This window comes from Ptychodera flava, unplaced genomic scaffold, assembly GCF_041260155.1.
Source record: "Ptychodera flava strain L36383 unplaced genomic scaffold, AS_Pfla_20210202 Scaffold_131__1_contigs__length_144216_pilon, whole genome shotgun sequence".
Classification (NCBI taxonomy): Eukaryota; Metazoa; Hemichordata; class Enteropneusta; family Ptychoderidae; genus Ptychodera; species Ptychodera flava.
The window spans coordinates 25,587-44,255 of NW_027248313.1; the positions used below are offsets into that span (position 1 = coordinate 25,587).

The 18,669-nt window shown below is 36.4% G+C and overlaps 1 protein-coding gene across 1 annotated transcript; it reads left to right on the forward strand.

Annotated features, from left to right (window-relative positions):
• The first annotated feature begins 7,805 nt into the window (after positions 1–7,805).
• LOC139126834 (uncharacterized) lies at positions 7,806–12,786 on the forward strand. Its single transcript, XM_070692765.1, has 8 exons — positions 7,806–7,846; positions 8,500–8,715; positions 8,949–9,192; positions 9,346–9,421; positions 9,926–10,128; positions 10,246–10,614; positions 11,794–11,986; positions 12,482–12,786. Exons 1-8 carry the CDS (start codon positions 7,806–7,808, stop codon positions 12,784–12,786), a joined length of 1,647 nt encoding a protein of 548 aa, XP_070548866.1.
• Positions 12,787–18,669: the final 5,883 nt, after the last annotated feature.

An 18,669-nucleotide genomic window follows, 5' to 3' on the forward strand; every position in this document is an offset into this window, starting at 1 on the left:
GCACTGCACAGTAATAAAACATTTGAAATAGTATTGCTATGGTACATGTAGTTTATATTTATGAAATAATGTATAAAGTTATCTTAAAATTTTATGGAAAGGATATCGTTGAAACTGTAGATTCGTTTTTTTAATAGCTGTTTGATATTTTTATAAAAATTGTTGCTATGTCAGACGAAGAACAGCACGTGATCCTTGTCTTTCAATGTGTTCGCTTGTGTTTTTAGTTCCTTTCTTTTCTCGATAAAATAAACAGGGGAAACATATGTAATAATAACAGAACCCCATGGCGAGCGAGCAAGCTTGCCGTACCTGGGGTATTTACACTCGTGTTTGCGTTGAATCCGGCTGTCCTTTCACTCGCTGCGCTCGTGAAAGCACGACCGCCGGATCCCCCACAAACACTCGTGCAAATACCGCTGGTACGGCGCGCTTGCACTCTCTCGCCATGGGGTTCTGTCATATTCTGCCCTTAGTTGTGCAATTACATTTAGAGACTATACCATTTTCCTTTTTATGAATGATGATATGGTGATCAAAATGGTATTTGTGTAAGGACATTCTTGACATCGTTCAATGAGAGTGTTGTTCACTTTGACTGAGTCATTCATTTAGCTTCATAATGCAGGTTTGTGTAATTAAATGGATGAAGTTGCCCAATTTTCATGAGTTTTGTTTGATACAAGATACTATTTATATTGTTTGACATATTGAAAGATAATATGGTAAATGGGTAACCATGCATATATTCATTACTGGTTTTACAAAAATGAAACCTTCATGAAAATAAATAAAGTAATGGTCATGACCATTAATTCAATCTCGCAGTGGTTTCATGTCTCGTGTCTAAAACTGGTATTGAATATATGCTTGGTCATGCATTCATTCAGTATCTTTCAACATGTCAAACAATATAAATAGTATCTCATATCAAACAAAAGTCATAAAAAATGGGCGACTTTGTCCCTTTAAGTACATGTAAATTTGTGAAAAGCTCATGGACATATTATTTGCAATATTATGGAATCAAAGACCTAAACAAAGTTGAAAGGTCATAGTATAAGGAAACATATATTTTGTCTACTTTCATTTCAGGGAGCAATATGAATTCACATATGGATTACTCCAAAGAACAGTGATACATTTCATTTCCAAAATTAAGCAACATTGACATCGATGTCTTACAGTGCTACAGATCTTTGAAGGTAGAGAAAGCAAACACCAGTTCCACATGCTTCTACTTTGATTAACTGTAAAAAAGGTGACAGAGTCAGTCATTTGTGTCATTACTATGACATTGTCTGCAGATGATGAGCATGGATGGCAGAGCTCAAGTTCTCAGAGTGTTTTCCAAAGACAAAGAACCAAATGTGAGAATGCTTCTAATTTGGAGAACAGAAGAATACTCAAGTCAGTTATTTACATTGCCAGGAAGATGTTTTCTGCAGATGATAAGAGCACATGATAAGTCTGGAGATCGAAGTGTCTTGCCATAGGAGAGAATACATGTGTGAATAACAGATCCTGAATATCTCACAACACTATGGGGTATGGAAATGTTCTCTACACTAATGTACCAGTGTCACTGTACAATACTGCCATCCCATGGATCTGTGAAGCAAGGAAAACAACAGAGTGTTCCATGGTTTTTAACTTTTATGGCTATAGAATGTGTCATTCTCTGTCTGAGTGTGACCCTGTCTGCAGATGGTGGCAGCGCGCGATAAACAAGAAGTACTCAGATTGTTTTCCAAATACGATAGAACAGATGTGACAATACTTCTAATTTGGATAATTGTAGAATATTGATCTCATCTTAGTTATGGGCATTGTTAGATGTAGGCATTTTCTGCGAATGATAACAGCAGATGACAAAAGTGTAGTATTGAGAGTGTTTTCCAAATGGGACAATATATATGGAAGTAACAGAACCTGATTACATCAGAACACTTGTTAAATATATTGATGTAAACTAGTCCTGTTGGTGCATATTGTGCTCTACATGACTCGCTGTGAGGTGGGACGACACTGTGTCACCATAGCATTTATGAAAGTGACGTTCATGCTCATTTGGCGTGTTTCAGATCAAGTAGTCATTGTTGTAGTGACAACTCTTGTAAAATTACACATATTGTAAAAGCACTCTTGTCATTGAATAATATAAGCTGTGAGGCTCTTTATTTATTGGCAATCATCACCACAGATTTGATAATCAAGAAGGCTATTTATAAAAAAGTGCATAAAAGTGTTTAAAAGACATGTGGCTGGAGCATTGATTATAGTGTCACTATAACATAGTCACATTCAATTCATGCAACATCCAAATGTATTTCCACTCCACTGTGCTATATAATGTACATATCTTTGATTGTACAGCAACTGTAGTTTTAGCTAACTGTAGGATGTAATTTATATATTGCTGAAGGAAATGCTTTGTCTGCATTATTCACCAGTGTTACACATGTATGAGATGTGCTGGATATGTTTCGGGGAAATTTTAAACAACAGACTACAGGGGGGGTATACTATCAAATTTTGTCAAACTTTGATTTGTTAAATACAACAATGAGGTCTTTGAAATCAATGCTTCAGCTTTCAGCATTGAAATTAATTCCATAATAATTATTTTCAAAAAGAGCATATCACTTAGCCTGCATCCAAAAACATCTGTACAGGCAGGGGGACTAAAGTCTATAGAAGCTATTGGAATGAATATCTATCCGGTGTCCATCGTCAGTATGTATGTATGTGTATGTATATGTATGTATGTATGTATGTATGTATGTATGTATGTATGTATGTATGTAGTATGTATGTATGTATGTATGTATGTATGTATGTATGTATGTATGTATGTATGTATGTATGTATGTATGTATGTATGTATGTATGTATGTATGTATGTATGTATGTATGTATGTATGTATGTATGTATGTATGTATGTATGTGTGTGTGTGTGTGTGTGTATGTATGTATGTATGTATGTATGTGTGTGTGTGTGTGTGTGTGTGTGTGTGTGTGTGTGTGTATGTATGTATGTATGTATGTATGTATGTATGTATGTATGTATGTATGTATGTATGTATGTATGTATGTATGTATGTATGTATGTATGTATGTATGTATGTATGTATGTATGTATGTATGTATGTATGTATGTATGTATGTATGTATGTATGTATGTATGTATTTTATAATAATACTTTATTGCTTTTACAGGCCTCCGGCCCAAATTGCAAATCAAATACAATAATACAACTTTATAAACAGGGGAGAAGTACAGAAAAGTCAAACACATTCTTCCCTTTGTTTAAATGCTTTATAAACAAAAGTTGACAAACTGATAATAACAGTGTCTCTGGAGCTTGATATTAGTGAATAAAATTTTTGCTGAGTTGGATGTTCAAAAGACCACTTAGGTAAATATTTCTTTCTCAAATTATGATATAGCGGACATATTAAGGTGAAGTGATATTCATCTTCAATCTCCCCAGACTCACATATTTTACAGATTCGTTCTTCAAGTTCTAATCCAAGTGACCGACCCTCTTCGACTGCTAGACGGTGGCTAGAGCTTCTTAAACATGCTAGAGCTCTTTTAAATCTAGTATCCATATTAACGGACAAATAACCTTCAGTAATAAATAATATTTTGAAATTACGATATTGGCGTAGTGTTTCTTTGGTACACACTTCTGAGAACCAATTTTGCTTAAAAACATCAGTTACTCTAGTCATAAACTGGCAGAGAAATGCATCAAAATCCCCGGGACCCTGCCACATCCAAACCTCACCAAACCCGTGCTCTTGCAATAGATTTCTAATATGTGTCGCCCACGTCACTTTATTATTAGTGTCAAGAGACACGGCTAGTTGATAGGCGTGTTTTGCTACTCTGTTCTGTGGCATTTTTAAAAGCTTATACCAATACAAAATAACCTTTTTATATGTATGTACAAAAATTGGAAGTCTGCCGCAATCACCAATTACGCATGCATCAGCTGTAGAAGATTTTACCCCAAGGAAATATTTACAATATTTTAGTTGAACACGTTCAGCGACATGGTGTATGCTATACCCCCACACTTCTGATCCGTACGTCAAAATTGGCAGGATCATGGTATCAAATAATCGAAAATATTCCTTGTAAGGTAAACAACCTGTGGTTTTCATCATACAAAATACCACTCCCATGGCCTTTCTAGCTTGATCTGCAAGCATAGCAACGGCTTTGCCCACACACGTTCCTACTCGACATTAACAACCCAAATATTTATAATAACTAACAGTTTGCATCCTTTCCCTTTAAATAACCACTTCTCATTTCTTTCAAAATTCCGCCCCTCCTAAAAACCACTATTTGGGATTTTTTCATATTTACTGAAAGCTTCCACTTTTCACAAAATGTTTCTAATATTCTAAGTAAACGTTGCAAACCAATTTGAGTGTCACTAAAAATTGTTACGTCATCGGCATAAAGCAATAGAAATAAGTCATAAAGCTCCTGGGTTATTTGAATCCCACAATTACCTGAGCTTGTTAACATACTTTCCCAACTCATTAATAAAAGTGAAAACAAAAAGGGACTCAGCATGCATCCCTGTCGGACGCCAACTGAACACTGAAAGAAATCTGTGATACCATGCTGAGCTTTGACACAGGATTTTAAATCTGCATACATAGCTTTTAAAATATTCAAGATTTTTCCTCCGATACCCTCCAAACATAGCCTATGAATTAAAAGGTTATGGTTAACAGAGTCAAATGCCTTACTAAAATCAATGAAGGCACAGTAGAAACGACCCTTCGGTTTACACAGGTATTTTTGTACCATCACGTGCAATATGAAAATGTTATATATTGTGCTGAAACCTTTTCTGAATCCAGCTTGACACTCTGTAATAGAGCCAACCAGGTCAGCCCATTTAACTAATCGCTGGTTCAAATTGGAGGTAAAAGTTTTCCCAACTGAACCGAGTAAAGTAATTCCCCTAAAGTTATTTGGATCATGACAACTGCCTTTTTTATATATCGGGACTATAAGTCCCTTACTCCATTCCTTAGGGAAAATGCCAGCATTAAAAATCGCATTAAACATTAAACTTAACACAGGAAGAAGACTGACTGAAGCACTCCTGTAAAAATCATTAGAAATGCCATCGGGACCTGGTGATTTGCCAGCCTTAAGTTTGTTCAAAGCAAAAATAATTTCATTGTCTGTAATTTTACTGTTAAGTATTTCCCCTGCATCCCCACTCTGAACATCCAGGGAAATATTAGCATTTTCTAAAAATTTTTCCACAGAAATATCGAAATTTGTTTTCTGTAAAGTTGGATTGTGCAATGATTCAAAGTGATTCACCCATTCTGTAGCAGTGATATTTGAGGCATATGGTTTACTTCCCTTGAAACCTTTAAGGAATTTCCAAATATTATTATTATTCTCTCCCAGATTTCCATAGTTGTTGTAAATTGTCTTACTGTAATTGTTTTTATTGGCTCTGCAGATAGATCTGAAATTTAACTTTGAATCTTTATAATTTTTCAAGCTTTCCTTATCATTATATTTTCTAAATTTACGAAGTGTCTGATACATAAGTCTCTTTGCTGTCTCACATTCATGATTAAACCAATGAGGCTGTGTCTTCTCTTTGAGAATTTTATCTTTCATATTAATCTTTTTGTAATCTCCTGCAGCCCAATTGAACAAAATATAAATTTGTGCTACTAGGTCATCAACACACTCCCACTCTGTTTCTAAAATACTATTGACACGAGTTACCCCCTCTCTTGACCTTAAATTTGTATTAAAACTATTTGAGTTTTCTTCATCCCATTTGAAAAATGAGAAATCATGGAGAATTGAATTTGAAGGTTCGACCTTACGAGGGGCATTTCTATTTATAGAAATTTTAACGTTGCATGATAAGGGGAAATGGTCTGAATCAGTCCTTTCTTCAACCTTAAACTCAGAAATACTTTGGAAAAGCTCAGTTGAGGCGATTATGTAGTCAACGACACTGTTCCCCCTGTTAGCAATACATGTAAACTCCCCCTTTTTATCCTCTCCCCATCGCCCATTTAAAAAGTGTATGGAGTGGTCCTGGCACATTTCCAGCAGCCGTTTACCAAAAGAGTTCAAAACAAGGTCCTTTGAATTGCGCTCCATGTCAAAATCGTCAATTTCATAATTATCCATTTCAAGCGGAATATAATTAACTGAATCATTCATTATGTAATCATAAGCTTTAGCTGTCCTCGCATTGAAATCTCCCATCAACAGCCAATTACAATTTGGATATTTAACTTTAAGATTTGAAAACTGCTGATCTAATAGCTCAATACCATTTTTTTCTATGTCATAACACTTCGATCCCTCAGGGGGAACGTATACACACCCCAAAATTACACTTTTTGACAACCCGAACTTATCTCCATCAAGCATAAGGAAAACTGAATCAGACAAGTTTGATTCAAGTCGAGTAACCCACTTATCACACCAATTTTTAACAAAAACAGAAACTCCTCCCCCCACATCTACCCTTTCGGGATTGTTTAACTCTACATGAGTGATATACATTATACCCTTCTAGTGTAACATGTGGTAGAATGTCCTTATGGAGCCAAGTTTCAATGATACAAGAAATATCAAAATTTAACAAATAATCACGGATTGACTTTACAGAAAATTTTGCCTAAAGACCATGAATATTCCAAGATACGAAGCTTATGTTCTCAAGGCTAGTTACATTTTGGGACCTTGGCCATCTCCCTATCTCGGAGAGCCTTGACACAGAACACAATTTGTATTTTCATTGTATGTGTACACTCGTTTAACACCATCCTCATATGCAACTAACTTTTTGTAATTAACAAAGGCTCGAAAGCCTTTGCTTGTTAATTCTTTCCGCTTATTGAAAAGTTTCTTTCGAATAAAGTTCGTCTCGGCCGAAAAGTGTTCGTCTACAAAAATAGAAGTTCCACGTAATGATTTCCCTTCCGCCAGTATCCTGTCCTTGTCTTTATATCTACTACACATAGCGACTATTGGCCTGTTGTTTCCAGTTTCCGACGTAATTCTGTGAACTCTTTTGAACTCAATGTTTTCTTTGATATTCATTTTCTCTGAAAATAATGCTTTCACCTTCTGTTCAGTTACTTCCCACGTCTCGTGCTCGTCTTCTTCTACTCCCCGAAAAACTAGGTTATTTCGCTTAGAGCGATCTTCCATTTCTGACTTAGCTGTACGTAGATTTCTCATCTCTGTCTCAACTTTACCAATGATATCTCCCTCAAGACTATCTATCTTTTTAAGTCTCTCTTTATTACCTTCAGCGGTTTTCCTCACGTCTTCAACTGCATCTTCCATATTACTTAACCATGCTTCCACTTTCTCCATTTTCTTGTTTAATGATTTGGTGTCTTTCTTGAGCTCTTTGACGTTGTTTTGTATGTCCTTGAGCATATCCATGACAGATTCTTCAGTACTTGCTGCTGCAGTCGCCGAACGCAATTCTGCCGTACGGGTCAAAGTTGCCTGTCTCGTCTCTGGTCCGGGATTCTGTTCTACATCTCCTGATAAGAGCAGCAATTTTCGGACGCAAATTATCTTCACTGGTGTTGGCATAGTGGTCAGTAAACTTTGAGGGAATTCAGTAGAAAAAGTATACATGTCCACAAAAGTTTCTTTGTGGGATGTCGCTCATGGCGTGTTCAAGTTGGCCTCTGCTGCGCTCACGAGTTCAAACCGTTCTGCTTGACGTGGCAAAGACATTCCTATTCTACCAGATTCGATGAGCCCATCATGGAACAGATTGTTGCAGTGAAGAATACAATTGGTACCAAGTATTATGTAAGAACCTACGATTATGCAACAAGCTATCCGGTATGCCAACTCGTTGGTTGTAGACCATTAGGATTGGACAACTGCATAAAAGCCAATTGATGAGTGATATCAATCATTTTTTGAATGTCTGAAATAAGTTTGAAATTTTGAATTTCAATTTGTATGAATCAATATGCAGTTAAACATTGTTGTGTCTGTCACTTGTTCACTATCTGGAATTTGGCAACTGATTAATATCCTTGGAACAGAATTTTATACTGCATATATGTTACACTCCATCATCCCTCCATTTAAATATATAATTTCTTTCTGTACTTTGATGGTGATCTTTGTTATTGGCCCTTGAGGAACTGAACATCATAGAAAATTATCTAGTTCTGTGAACAACTGATGAAATGCAGCATACAAAGACACATTTTGGTATAACTGTCCAAAATTTTGTAGCAATATTTGATTGGAATCCGAAGGTAACATTCCAGAAGTGGTACACTGAATTCATTCATTGTCAATGAGTGCCGCCATTGTTGACTATTGAGTCTTGTTTATGTATGTTATGGTGACATCAGTTTGTAGCAATATCACTTCTTTATTGGGGTGCTCATCCACATTGTTGTTTGAGTAATGGTAAATGTGTGCATATCATTTTTTTCAGATGGCTCAGAAACTGGAATGTTTCACTAAACAGTGAATCCAAAGACCGAGAAAAAGCAAAAGGTATGACATTACCATTGGTTGCAGAACAGTTGCCGTTTACCTTCACTGTCAAAGGCCCCGATGGAAAGTTGGCGACTGAGGTCCGTCTTGCTCCCTGTGTTTGCCTGGAGGATATATCCTCTACAGTTCTCCAGAGGTTGGACTTGTTGGAAAGGTACAAATAAAGTGTTAGCCTTAATAAGATATCCTTTATTGGAATTGTTTTCCTTACAGCACAGTATGTCTACACATGTTTAATCACAGCCAATAGTAACACCTAACTTACTTCATTTATGCTATTTTTCACATCCATCAGTATCCAGTGCTTCTTTCAGACGAGTATATTGTGTAAATGAAATGTATTTCAAAAATTGCACTGTTTTGTTAACACTTTGATTATTCTTTCAGAGAAGGAAAGCTAACATGGCACGGTGTCATACCCTCTGATGAAATCTGGTTGAAGATAGGCTGGGATAAGGGTGGTGGTAGTACCAAAGCTGTTTTTGAGTTGTGTAATGTTGCACACCCTAATTCAATAGAGAACACCATAGTGTGGAACATCTTTCAGGCTCCTGACAGACGGCACAACATTGAAACAGCATATAAAGTCAATTTGTCTCAAATCAATGCATTATGCGGTACAAATATGGAAGTAAGTGTATAGTAATATCGTAAGATGTTGTTTTGATCTTTTGTTGCTGTGTTACATCAACTGTTTATTGACAGCCATTGACCTTTTCATTACAGCATACATCAGATATTTTCACCAAGATTGTAGTGTCTCATGAATATTGTTTTGCATTAGGAACAAAAGCTGATAGTGTTTGTGGTAGGAGACTACGAATATCTGACAACCATATTTGGCCTGTCTGGTGCAAGCGGTAAGTCTTTCTTGTTGGTATGTTATACACAAATACACAGAAACACACACATCTATATGTTTACATGTGTTTGTATATATATACGCACACACACAAATGTGTTTACACACACTGTGTGTGTGTACACACACATATATATATATATATATATATATATATATATATATATATATATATACACACACACATATAGTGTGTGCAAACACGTTTGTGTGTGCGTATATATTCATACAATCACATGTAAACATATAGGTGTGTGTTTGTGAGTGTGTGTGTGTGTACACACACATATATATATAAATATATACATATAATATGTATAATACATGTACACACACATATAGATATGTTTTTCTCAAAAACATCAAATCAAATTTGTAACTGTTACATAATGTAAATCAATTATATTATTGGCAGTATTTAATTTTATTTTCAACATTGTAAAAAGCATAGCAACGTTTTGCCTTCATTCAGAAAGTTAAATATTTGTGTCTTAATTTTTAGGAAAACACTTCTGCCTTTGGTGCACAGTGTCAAAAGAAGATGCTCAGAAAGAACCATGTGAAAGACCAGAAGTGACAGCCAGAACTCTGGACCAACTTAAAGAAAACCATGAAGAATATGTTGGTGCTGGGAGTAAACGTAGTACTGCTTCCCAATATAACAATGTCATCAACAAGGCTCTCTTTGAAATTCCAATTCACAGGGTGTGCAGAGGAGTATCTTTTGTTTTTATCATGTACATGTATTTATCTTTGTACCTTTAATTAAACCACCATTTTTTCAGGTATAAGAGCACTAATAGAAATAAATCTGTTTCTTAGGTTGCCATTCCAGCCTTGCATATGAGCCTTGGACTTTTCCAGAGGTTCTATGACTTACTGGAGACTGAGTGTGCAAAGTTGGACCTTGAAATATTCTGTCACCTGGAGAGTGGTGAGGGTGTTGATGAACCTGTCCTCAAACCAGCAAATTTTGACACTTACTTGTCCATGTTGCGTGATGCCACAAAGTTAGAGAGTGAGGCAAGAGAAGATGAGGTCAAAGTTCAAGCCATGGAAGTAGAGATAGAGCACCTGTTCTATGACTCAGATTCTGATTCTGATTCTGATGATGGTGACAAGTCATCACTGCAATCATTGCGTGAGAAGTCAGCAGCCAAAGATGCACTACTTGAGCAGGCTAGAAGAAAGGTTTAAATGCTTTCTACTACTTTGCTTTTCACTTTTTTGCCCAATGTTTTGATATTTTGCCATTGCATTTACTATTACCTTTTTTGACCAGAGAGAAGAAGCTAAGAAACTTAAAGAAAGACTTCCGAAAGAAGCTGGCTATACTGTGAGAGCCCTTGACAGGGCACTTACAAGTATCCATGTCTGTCGTCAAGCATACCATGGCAAATCTTTCATTGGCAATCATGTAGATAAGTGCTGCAAGGTTCATGTCATTTAATGCATTTCTTACCTTTGTAGTATACATCACCTAATACATTCAATCCCTATCATTGAATTTCATATTCAGTTTCTCTACATTTTATATTTTTTTCAGTCATTCTTGTATAAAAGCTATGGACATTTACCAAAGCTTTTGGTGGCTCTCTCTTCCCTCTCTCACATGTACACAAGTGATATTGTTCAGCAACATTTCAAAGGGACAGTATTGCTAACTTTGATTTTTTCACAATATTTGTTTTAAATATCAACCATTATTTCTTGATCTACTGCCCAAAGCATGTTGATATACACAGTATTAAGCTTGTCAACTCAGACTGTGCATGTGTAAAGTACACTGTTATTGTTGACAAATGAATTCTTGTCCAAACCAGAATTGAAAAGTAAACAGTGACAGTGCTTTTTACACATATAGATAGTGTTGACAACCTAATAGTGTGTATTTCAACATTCTTTTGGAGTTAAATGAGAAGTTACAATTGATACACAAATAATGACAAAATCATCAAAAATTAGCATTACTGGTCCTTTAATATATAGTCAGTGTTTGCATGACAGTTATATTAATTCCCTATATTTCAGTCTCCAGTCTTATTTACATGCAAGTAGCAAATTTCTCAAAGATGAAACTTGTTGAACTGTGAATAATTCAAGATTTTGCATGTCTTTGTACTCCTATATGATCACCAGTTTTGTAAAAGTGTTCCTACTTGTCTTATCCACTAAGACAAGTGTGCATGTTGTTGACTGACTATTATTTTTTTCAGAAGTAAATTCAGATTCATTTGAATTTCAAGATACTGATGTTGAAGTAATATCAATTTGCATTAGCAATGTATTGTAAGAATTTTGTGTTTGGAGAGAAACAGTTTAAACACTTGAGTGAGTGTTTCTAATCATAATATATGGCTTTGTTTTCAGACCCAAAACATTAACATTATTATTGACTCCATGGTAGCTGCTACTGAAAATGTTGTAGATGACGACAGGCCACTTATCAACAAGGCCAAGGAGATAGCAACTAGATTCAAGCCATTGTTTACCCTGTTTGCTGACTGTCACAGAATATATTCTGTGTCAAGGCAACTGTCTGATGAGGAGATAAAGGAGCTTGGTGATTAAAATATTGTAAATTCATAATATGTAAAAGTGTTTGTTTTTATTGTGTTCATTCAATTATTCATTGTTACTATAATTAGTACATCATTGATTAATATTGTTTTTCTATTTTCTTTTGTTTAACAGCAGTTTTCAACAGGCTGGTGTTGAGCCATGTTGAATGATATACATGATCAAGTGATGAACATCCAAGTTTGTTTTTTCACAGCCATGTCACATGTGGCTGTGGTTTTTTATTCACTTCAACACTCCATTTTAATTTGTGCATGAATAAGATGAATGTTTGTGTTGCTAGTTGTTTCTTTTATTACTGAAGTTTTGAAAAAAAAGGTTTTTAAGTTTTGAAGTTCATCAAACTCCAATCCTTTTTTTTGAACTAGTTATTGTTTTGATTAACAGAGGAGATTATGCAATACTCTCAAATTTGCTGTAGCAACTTTGACATTGTTTAATATTCCTAAACATATTGTTATTTCCATTCCTCTTACAGGTATCAACATTGCTGGCCTGCTAGAATACTACAGAACAGTATTCTCAGGGGAACGAATATTTCCCAAGCTTCATATTCTTGAATGCCATGCTCTAAGTCAAATTCAGAGAACCAAGATGGGTCTTGGATTTTTAGGAGAAAATGGTGTTGAAGTCATTCACCATCATTTTAACCTGGCCATGATGAAGTACAATTCTATGCCAGATGAACTTCACAGGTTAAAGTGTATGGTGAATGACCATCACATTGCTTCTCATCCAACAAATAGAAAACCTAAATTCCATAAAAGAGTGCGTAGAAACTAACAATTTGTAAATATCAATTTCTTGTAAATAAAGTGAGACAATCTTGTAAATAATATCTGAATGTAATAAATTTGTTGAATTTAAAATTATTGATGTTTTGCTTTTCTTTGCGCATGATTGATGTACTGATCTGAATGTATGGATGTCTGTAAATATGCAGTATTTCAAGAGTATCTGGTTGTTTACATCAATGAACAATTTTCGCCCTAACTCCATCTCACTGCCTGATGAAACAGCACCATAAAAAGGTTCAACTCAGGAAATATGTAATTGTATTTTTCAATTTATTTCACTTAAAAATGTTTCTTCAATGATAATTGAAATTAAAATGTGCGTGAAAAGAATTTAACCACTGTAAAAAGGACAAACATGGAACTTGAAGTCTTGAACATTACTTTTCCAGTAAAATACTGGAAAACTGGCATCAAAATACACTATGATATTTAATGAACAATAAAAAAATGAATTTTCAAAGGTATCAGAGGTTAAAAGATCAAGGATAGTCCTGCTTAATTGGCAGAACTAGTGATTTTCTGAAGGGCGCCCTCTAGAGACAAAGTTCGGAAATGTTTGTTTGAAGGTATTTCATTACTCCAACTGGATGGCAGGCTTATAACAAATGTGTTTCAAGAACAAGATTTGAAATTACATCGACTTCTACTTTGACAAACGTACCAAACTTCCACAACTGCGCAGCGTCGGCCGCCATGCATTGTGTGGAGCACACTTGAACACAAGCGACCTTTGAACCTATACAGTATACCCTAACCGTATGTACATACATAGCTGCTGTATTCAGATGATCAAACGAATGATTATTTTAGCTCATGCAATTCCTTTTTATTTCATTTTATGGTGCCTTGAATATTGTAAAACGGGTCATGGGTTTTGAAACTGGATCTAGTGCAACTGTTTCTCAAAGTCATTCGAACGAATCCATGCAAGTTACGAATGCGTGACACGAGGTGACACACAAGGCTTCAACATCATGTTGACGTACACATATCTCAAAATGGCTAACCACCGTGCTAACTCGGACACGCAACGATCTGAACACGCAGTAGTATCATACATTTTTGCATCTGATGTTTGTCTCAACCAATCTTACGATTTCAGCCACTTCTGATCGAAATCACTTTTCCTGACCTCCGGATCCTTACCAGTGCGAGACATTGGTGGCAACGGCAGTTCAACCAGTTGCCTATAGTATATGCTTTGACTGAGTGCCCGCTGGCAAAGATGCAACATCGAGCCTTTCGTTGAGTATACTCCATGTCCGTTGTATTAAATGGCCGTTGTCTGTACGATCGACAGCGTAAAACATTTCATGCTTTTTGAATTTAAGTTCCATCCGTCTTAGCCGATGATCATTTGCACTACGGCCGGCCCATTTATTCTCCTGACAGACAAGCGCAACCCTGGGTGCTTTGCACCCGATAACCCTGCCTCATTGTGTGTAAAACACCTAAAGCATCGACATGAAAGGAGAACAGTCTAACCATTTCATACATTTTGGCGATGGAATAAACCTTTTAATCATCTGGCACGTCCTGTTATCGCCACATTAGAACCGTTTCACACTTAATACGCTCGCTGAAATAAAAGTGACAAAATCGCCGCCGGAAAACAATAGGTCTTCAGCCACGTTCAAAGAGTATCAGTGGACATGAAACAGGATCGGCATGAAAAATAAAGGATCAAGCGAAAAAATAAAGGATCGAACAGTAAACATGTAGAGATAATTAATGTTGTGTTGGTCAGGTGTGATGTCCTATGTGGACACACATCTTTATCACACAGTAAACGTTTAGAGATAATTAATGTTGTGTTGGCCTGGTGTGATGTCCTATGTTGACGCATATTTTGACTTGAATAGTAAACATGTAGACATAAATAATGTTTGTGTAGGCCAGGTGTGATGTCCTACGTGGACACACATCTTGATTACACAATTAACATGTAGATATAATTGATGTTGTGTAGGCCAGGTGTGATGTCCTACGTGGACACTTATCTTGACTTACACAATAAACAGTAGAGATAATGAATGTTGTGTTGGCCTGGTGCAGGGTTTGAAATACCCGGTGGTCATGCATCAAAAGACCACCAATTATCTCATTTGGACCACCAGATTCTATTTTGGGTGGTCAATCTTGACCACCAAGTTTTTGGAGGTCACAATAATGCACTGCAGAGCTGTAAATCTTACATGCCTCTCACAGTTTATTGCTAGGAGTATCCAGAAACAATATATTGTCCTCAGAGATAGATATTTTAGCAGCGATGTAGTACACATCTTGTCTGTTCAATCACAGTCCCTCCATTGTGGAGCAATAATGCAATAATTGTAATGTTATCAACAGTTATTGTCATTTCTTTATTACACAGTAATTCTGTCAAAACTTAAAATCTGTAACTCAAGTCCTTTGCATATAACCAGTCAGTCAGTCACTCATGCAGTAGTAAAGATGATCTGTAAATGACTGAAAACTTTCCAGTGGATTTACTGGGCATCCATCATACATGTAAACCATCTTATCACGTGTGAAATGGTTCCAAAACAGCATGTACAGCCCACTATTCACCCCCATGGACCCCAACCTCCACAAGAATTACACTATGATATGACTTATTTTTTTGACCACCAAATTTTGCAATTGACCACCAAAATTTGAATCTGGTGGTCAAACTTGACCACCAAACAAAAAAATAAATTTCGAACCCTGTGGTGTGATGTCCTACGTAGACACACCTCTTGACTCTCACAATAGGGCCGTTCACATTGCTCAGAAAAGACAAGGCCCTTTTCCTAGCCTGGTACGTGGTTGGCCAAAAAAAACCGAATGTGAACGGGTGTGGCTGGCCAATGTCCGGACAACTTTGTGTCCCAGTCGAGGGAGGGATGGTTTGTGACCTACCCTGGTCTCCTGGCCTGGGATTAACTGTGTCTATTGACACATTTTGTCCAACCCTGGTCTCAATTTACACCCCTTTAACAATACACGTAAACTATGACTCACCAATGTTTCAACTGGGCGACAAAGGGATACAGCTCGTTTTGGCATTTGGAATTAAAATACTGTCAAATCAGACTCCTATCTATAGCGTGGGAAGTGTAACTGCACTTGCAAAATATAGGAGAGAGGAGTGACTGTAGTGTGCATGTACTGGACAGTTATGTCAATAAGTGTAGATGAGAGACCATGACTGTACATTCAAAATAGGGGATATAATGGAGAGATTGAGGTGTGCATGTAGATAGTTATGTCAATAAGTGTAGATGACAGACCATTACTGCACATTCAAAATATTGGAGAGTGCAGTGATTGTAGTGTGCATGTAGATAGTTATGTCGATAAGTGTAGATGAGAGACCATGACTGTAAATCCAAAATACAGTACAGTTTGAGTCATTGTGGTGTGCATGTAGATAGTTATGTCAAAATCATAAGTGTAGATGAGAGACCATGACTGTACATCCAAATTACAGGATAGTTTAAGTGATTGTACTCTGTATGTGGACAGTTATGTCAATAAGTGTAGATGAGAGACCAAGACTGCACATTCAAAATATTCGATAGTTGGATTGATTTTAATGTGCATGTAGATTTATTTCAATAAGTGTAGAAGAAAGACCATGAGTGCACATTCAAATATTCGATATTTGGATTGATTGTTGTGTGCATGTAGATAGTTATGTCAATAAGTTTAGATGAGGGACCATAACTGCACATGCAAAATATGGGAGAGTGGAGTGATTGTAGTGTGCATGTACTGGACAGTTATGTCAATAAGTGTAGATGAGAGACCATGACTGTACATTCAAAATATGGGATATAATGGAGAGATTGAGGTGTGCATGTAGATAGTTATGTCAATAAGAGTAGATGACAGACCATTACTGCACGTGCAAAATATGGGAGAGTGCAGTGATTGTAGTGTGCATGTAGATAGTTATGTCGATAAGTGTAGATGAGAGACCATGACTGCACATTCAAAATATGGGATAGTTGGAGTGATTGTAGTGTGTATGTGGATAGTTATGTCAATTAGTGTAGATGAGAGACCATGACTGTAAATTCAAAATATTGGATAGTGGAGTGATTGTAGTGTGTATGTTGATAGTTATGTCAATACGTGTAGATGAAAGACCATGACTGTACATTCAAAATATGGGATAGTTGGATTGATTGTAGTGTGTGTGTGGATAGTTATGTCAATAAGTGTAGATGAGAGACCATGACTGTACATTTAAAATGTGGGATAGTGGAGTGATTGTAGTGTGTATGGGGATAGTTATGTCAATAAGTGTAGATGAGAGACCATCTCAGCACATTTAAAATATAGGATAGTTGAAGTGATTGTAGTGTGTATGTTGATAGTTATGTCAATAAGTTTAGATGAGAGACCACGTCTCTACATTCAAAATATTTGATAGTTGGAGTGATTGTAGTGTGCATATGGATAGTTATGTCAATAAGTGTAGATGAAAGACCATCTCAGCACCAGTGTTTTGCCCAGAGTGCGTTCTTGTGTCTTTTAACAGTTTCGGGGTTTTACCATTTTATATGAATTTATATGCAATTACAAGGATTTGCCTGTGTTGCAGTTGTACATCGTTTTCCATGCACTGTGATAAATAATAACACAGATAGGTTTCTGACATGCACTGTGCTTGACAACTACATCATAAACTTTATTTTATCAATTTCATGCATTTCAGCGTAAGCAATTCGCAGTATTTCCAGATCTCTGCGCAGAATTTCACTAGTGTAGACTGCCGGATTGCCATGCAGCTAGCAGTGAAATATTTGCTTTTAGTGAGAGTAAGTCATCCCTTTTCCTCGCATCTCTCTCCAACTCATATAAAACGATTTAGATTTTTTCCTAACAATAGCAGGGATTAGAAGCTTGTTACTAAACATAGGCTACATGCAGAAGCCATTTATCAAAACTAAGCCTCTGCGCTGAGAAATATAGGCTATTACCTGTGCCTTTTGAAAATCAACTCCAGTACGCACAATGTTGTACTAACCAAGGCACCCATTGTTAAAACATTGATACTGAGTACGAAAACTGATTCATTAACAATAGGTTGATCCTTCATTGAGACACAGGGAGTCCGTAGGTTATTTAGGGTAAAGAAGAAAAGATAAGTCATATACGGTGTAGTTTCTCAGAAATCGTTATCCAAAGGCTATTTACTCGATATTTTAATGTCACGGAATATTCGACATTTAGTGGCCTGATATCTCAGGAAGCAAGTGGTGAGCTAGATTCAAATCCCACCGCATATGACACAGTACTGGAGTTTGTTCACAGAGAGGTGAATTGTGTGATGATATCTTTCCAAGAATATGTTCAAGACTTAGAGATGATGATTCCTCTTCCCTTCGAGCTTGTGGTGATAGTTGGCATAGGGAATGTTATGCAAATACTTGCCACAAAGGTCTACTCCAGTGAGCAAAATTGCGCTACGAAAAAGCATTAGAGCAAGGTGATAGCTCTGTATTAATAGGTAAGGCTGCGTTCACAAAAATGGCTAGGGGGGCTGGAGGAATTCAGGGGGATTCGAAAATTTTTGGGGTAGTAGAGGGGGGACTTTAAAATTTTGCTCTGCCTGCAGGGGGGGGACTTGAAAATTTTTCGGTTCCCTTTTGAGTTTTACATTTTCCAAGTTTTTGTAGGTAATTCAATGAAAAATGAATACCATTTTCATGTCATCCAATTGTTGTAATGTTAGTAATAATTTAACAAAATTTAATCTAGAACCATTTTGTCACATTTCATGACTTTTATCTCGAAAAAATCTAAATTTTTGTGATTTGTCATAAAAAACCACACTTGAGCCTGGTAACAGGGCAGAAGCTGCAACTGTTGATGG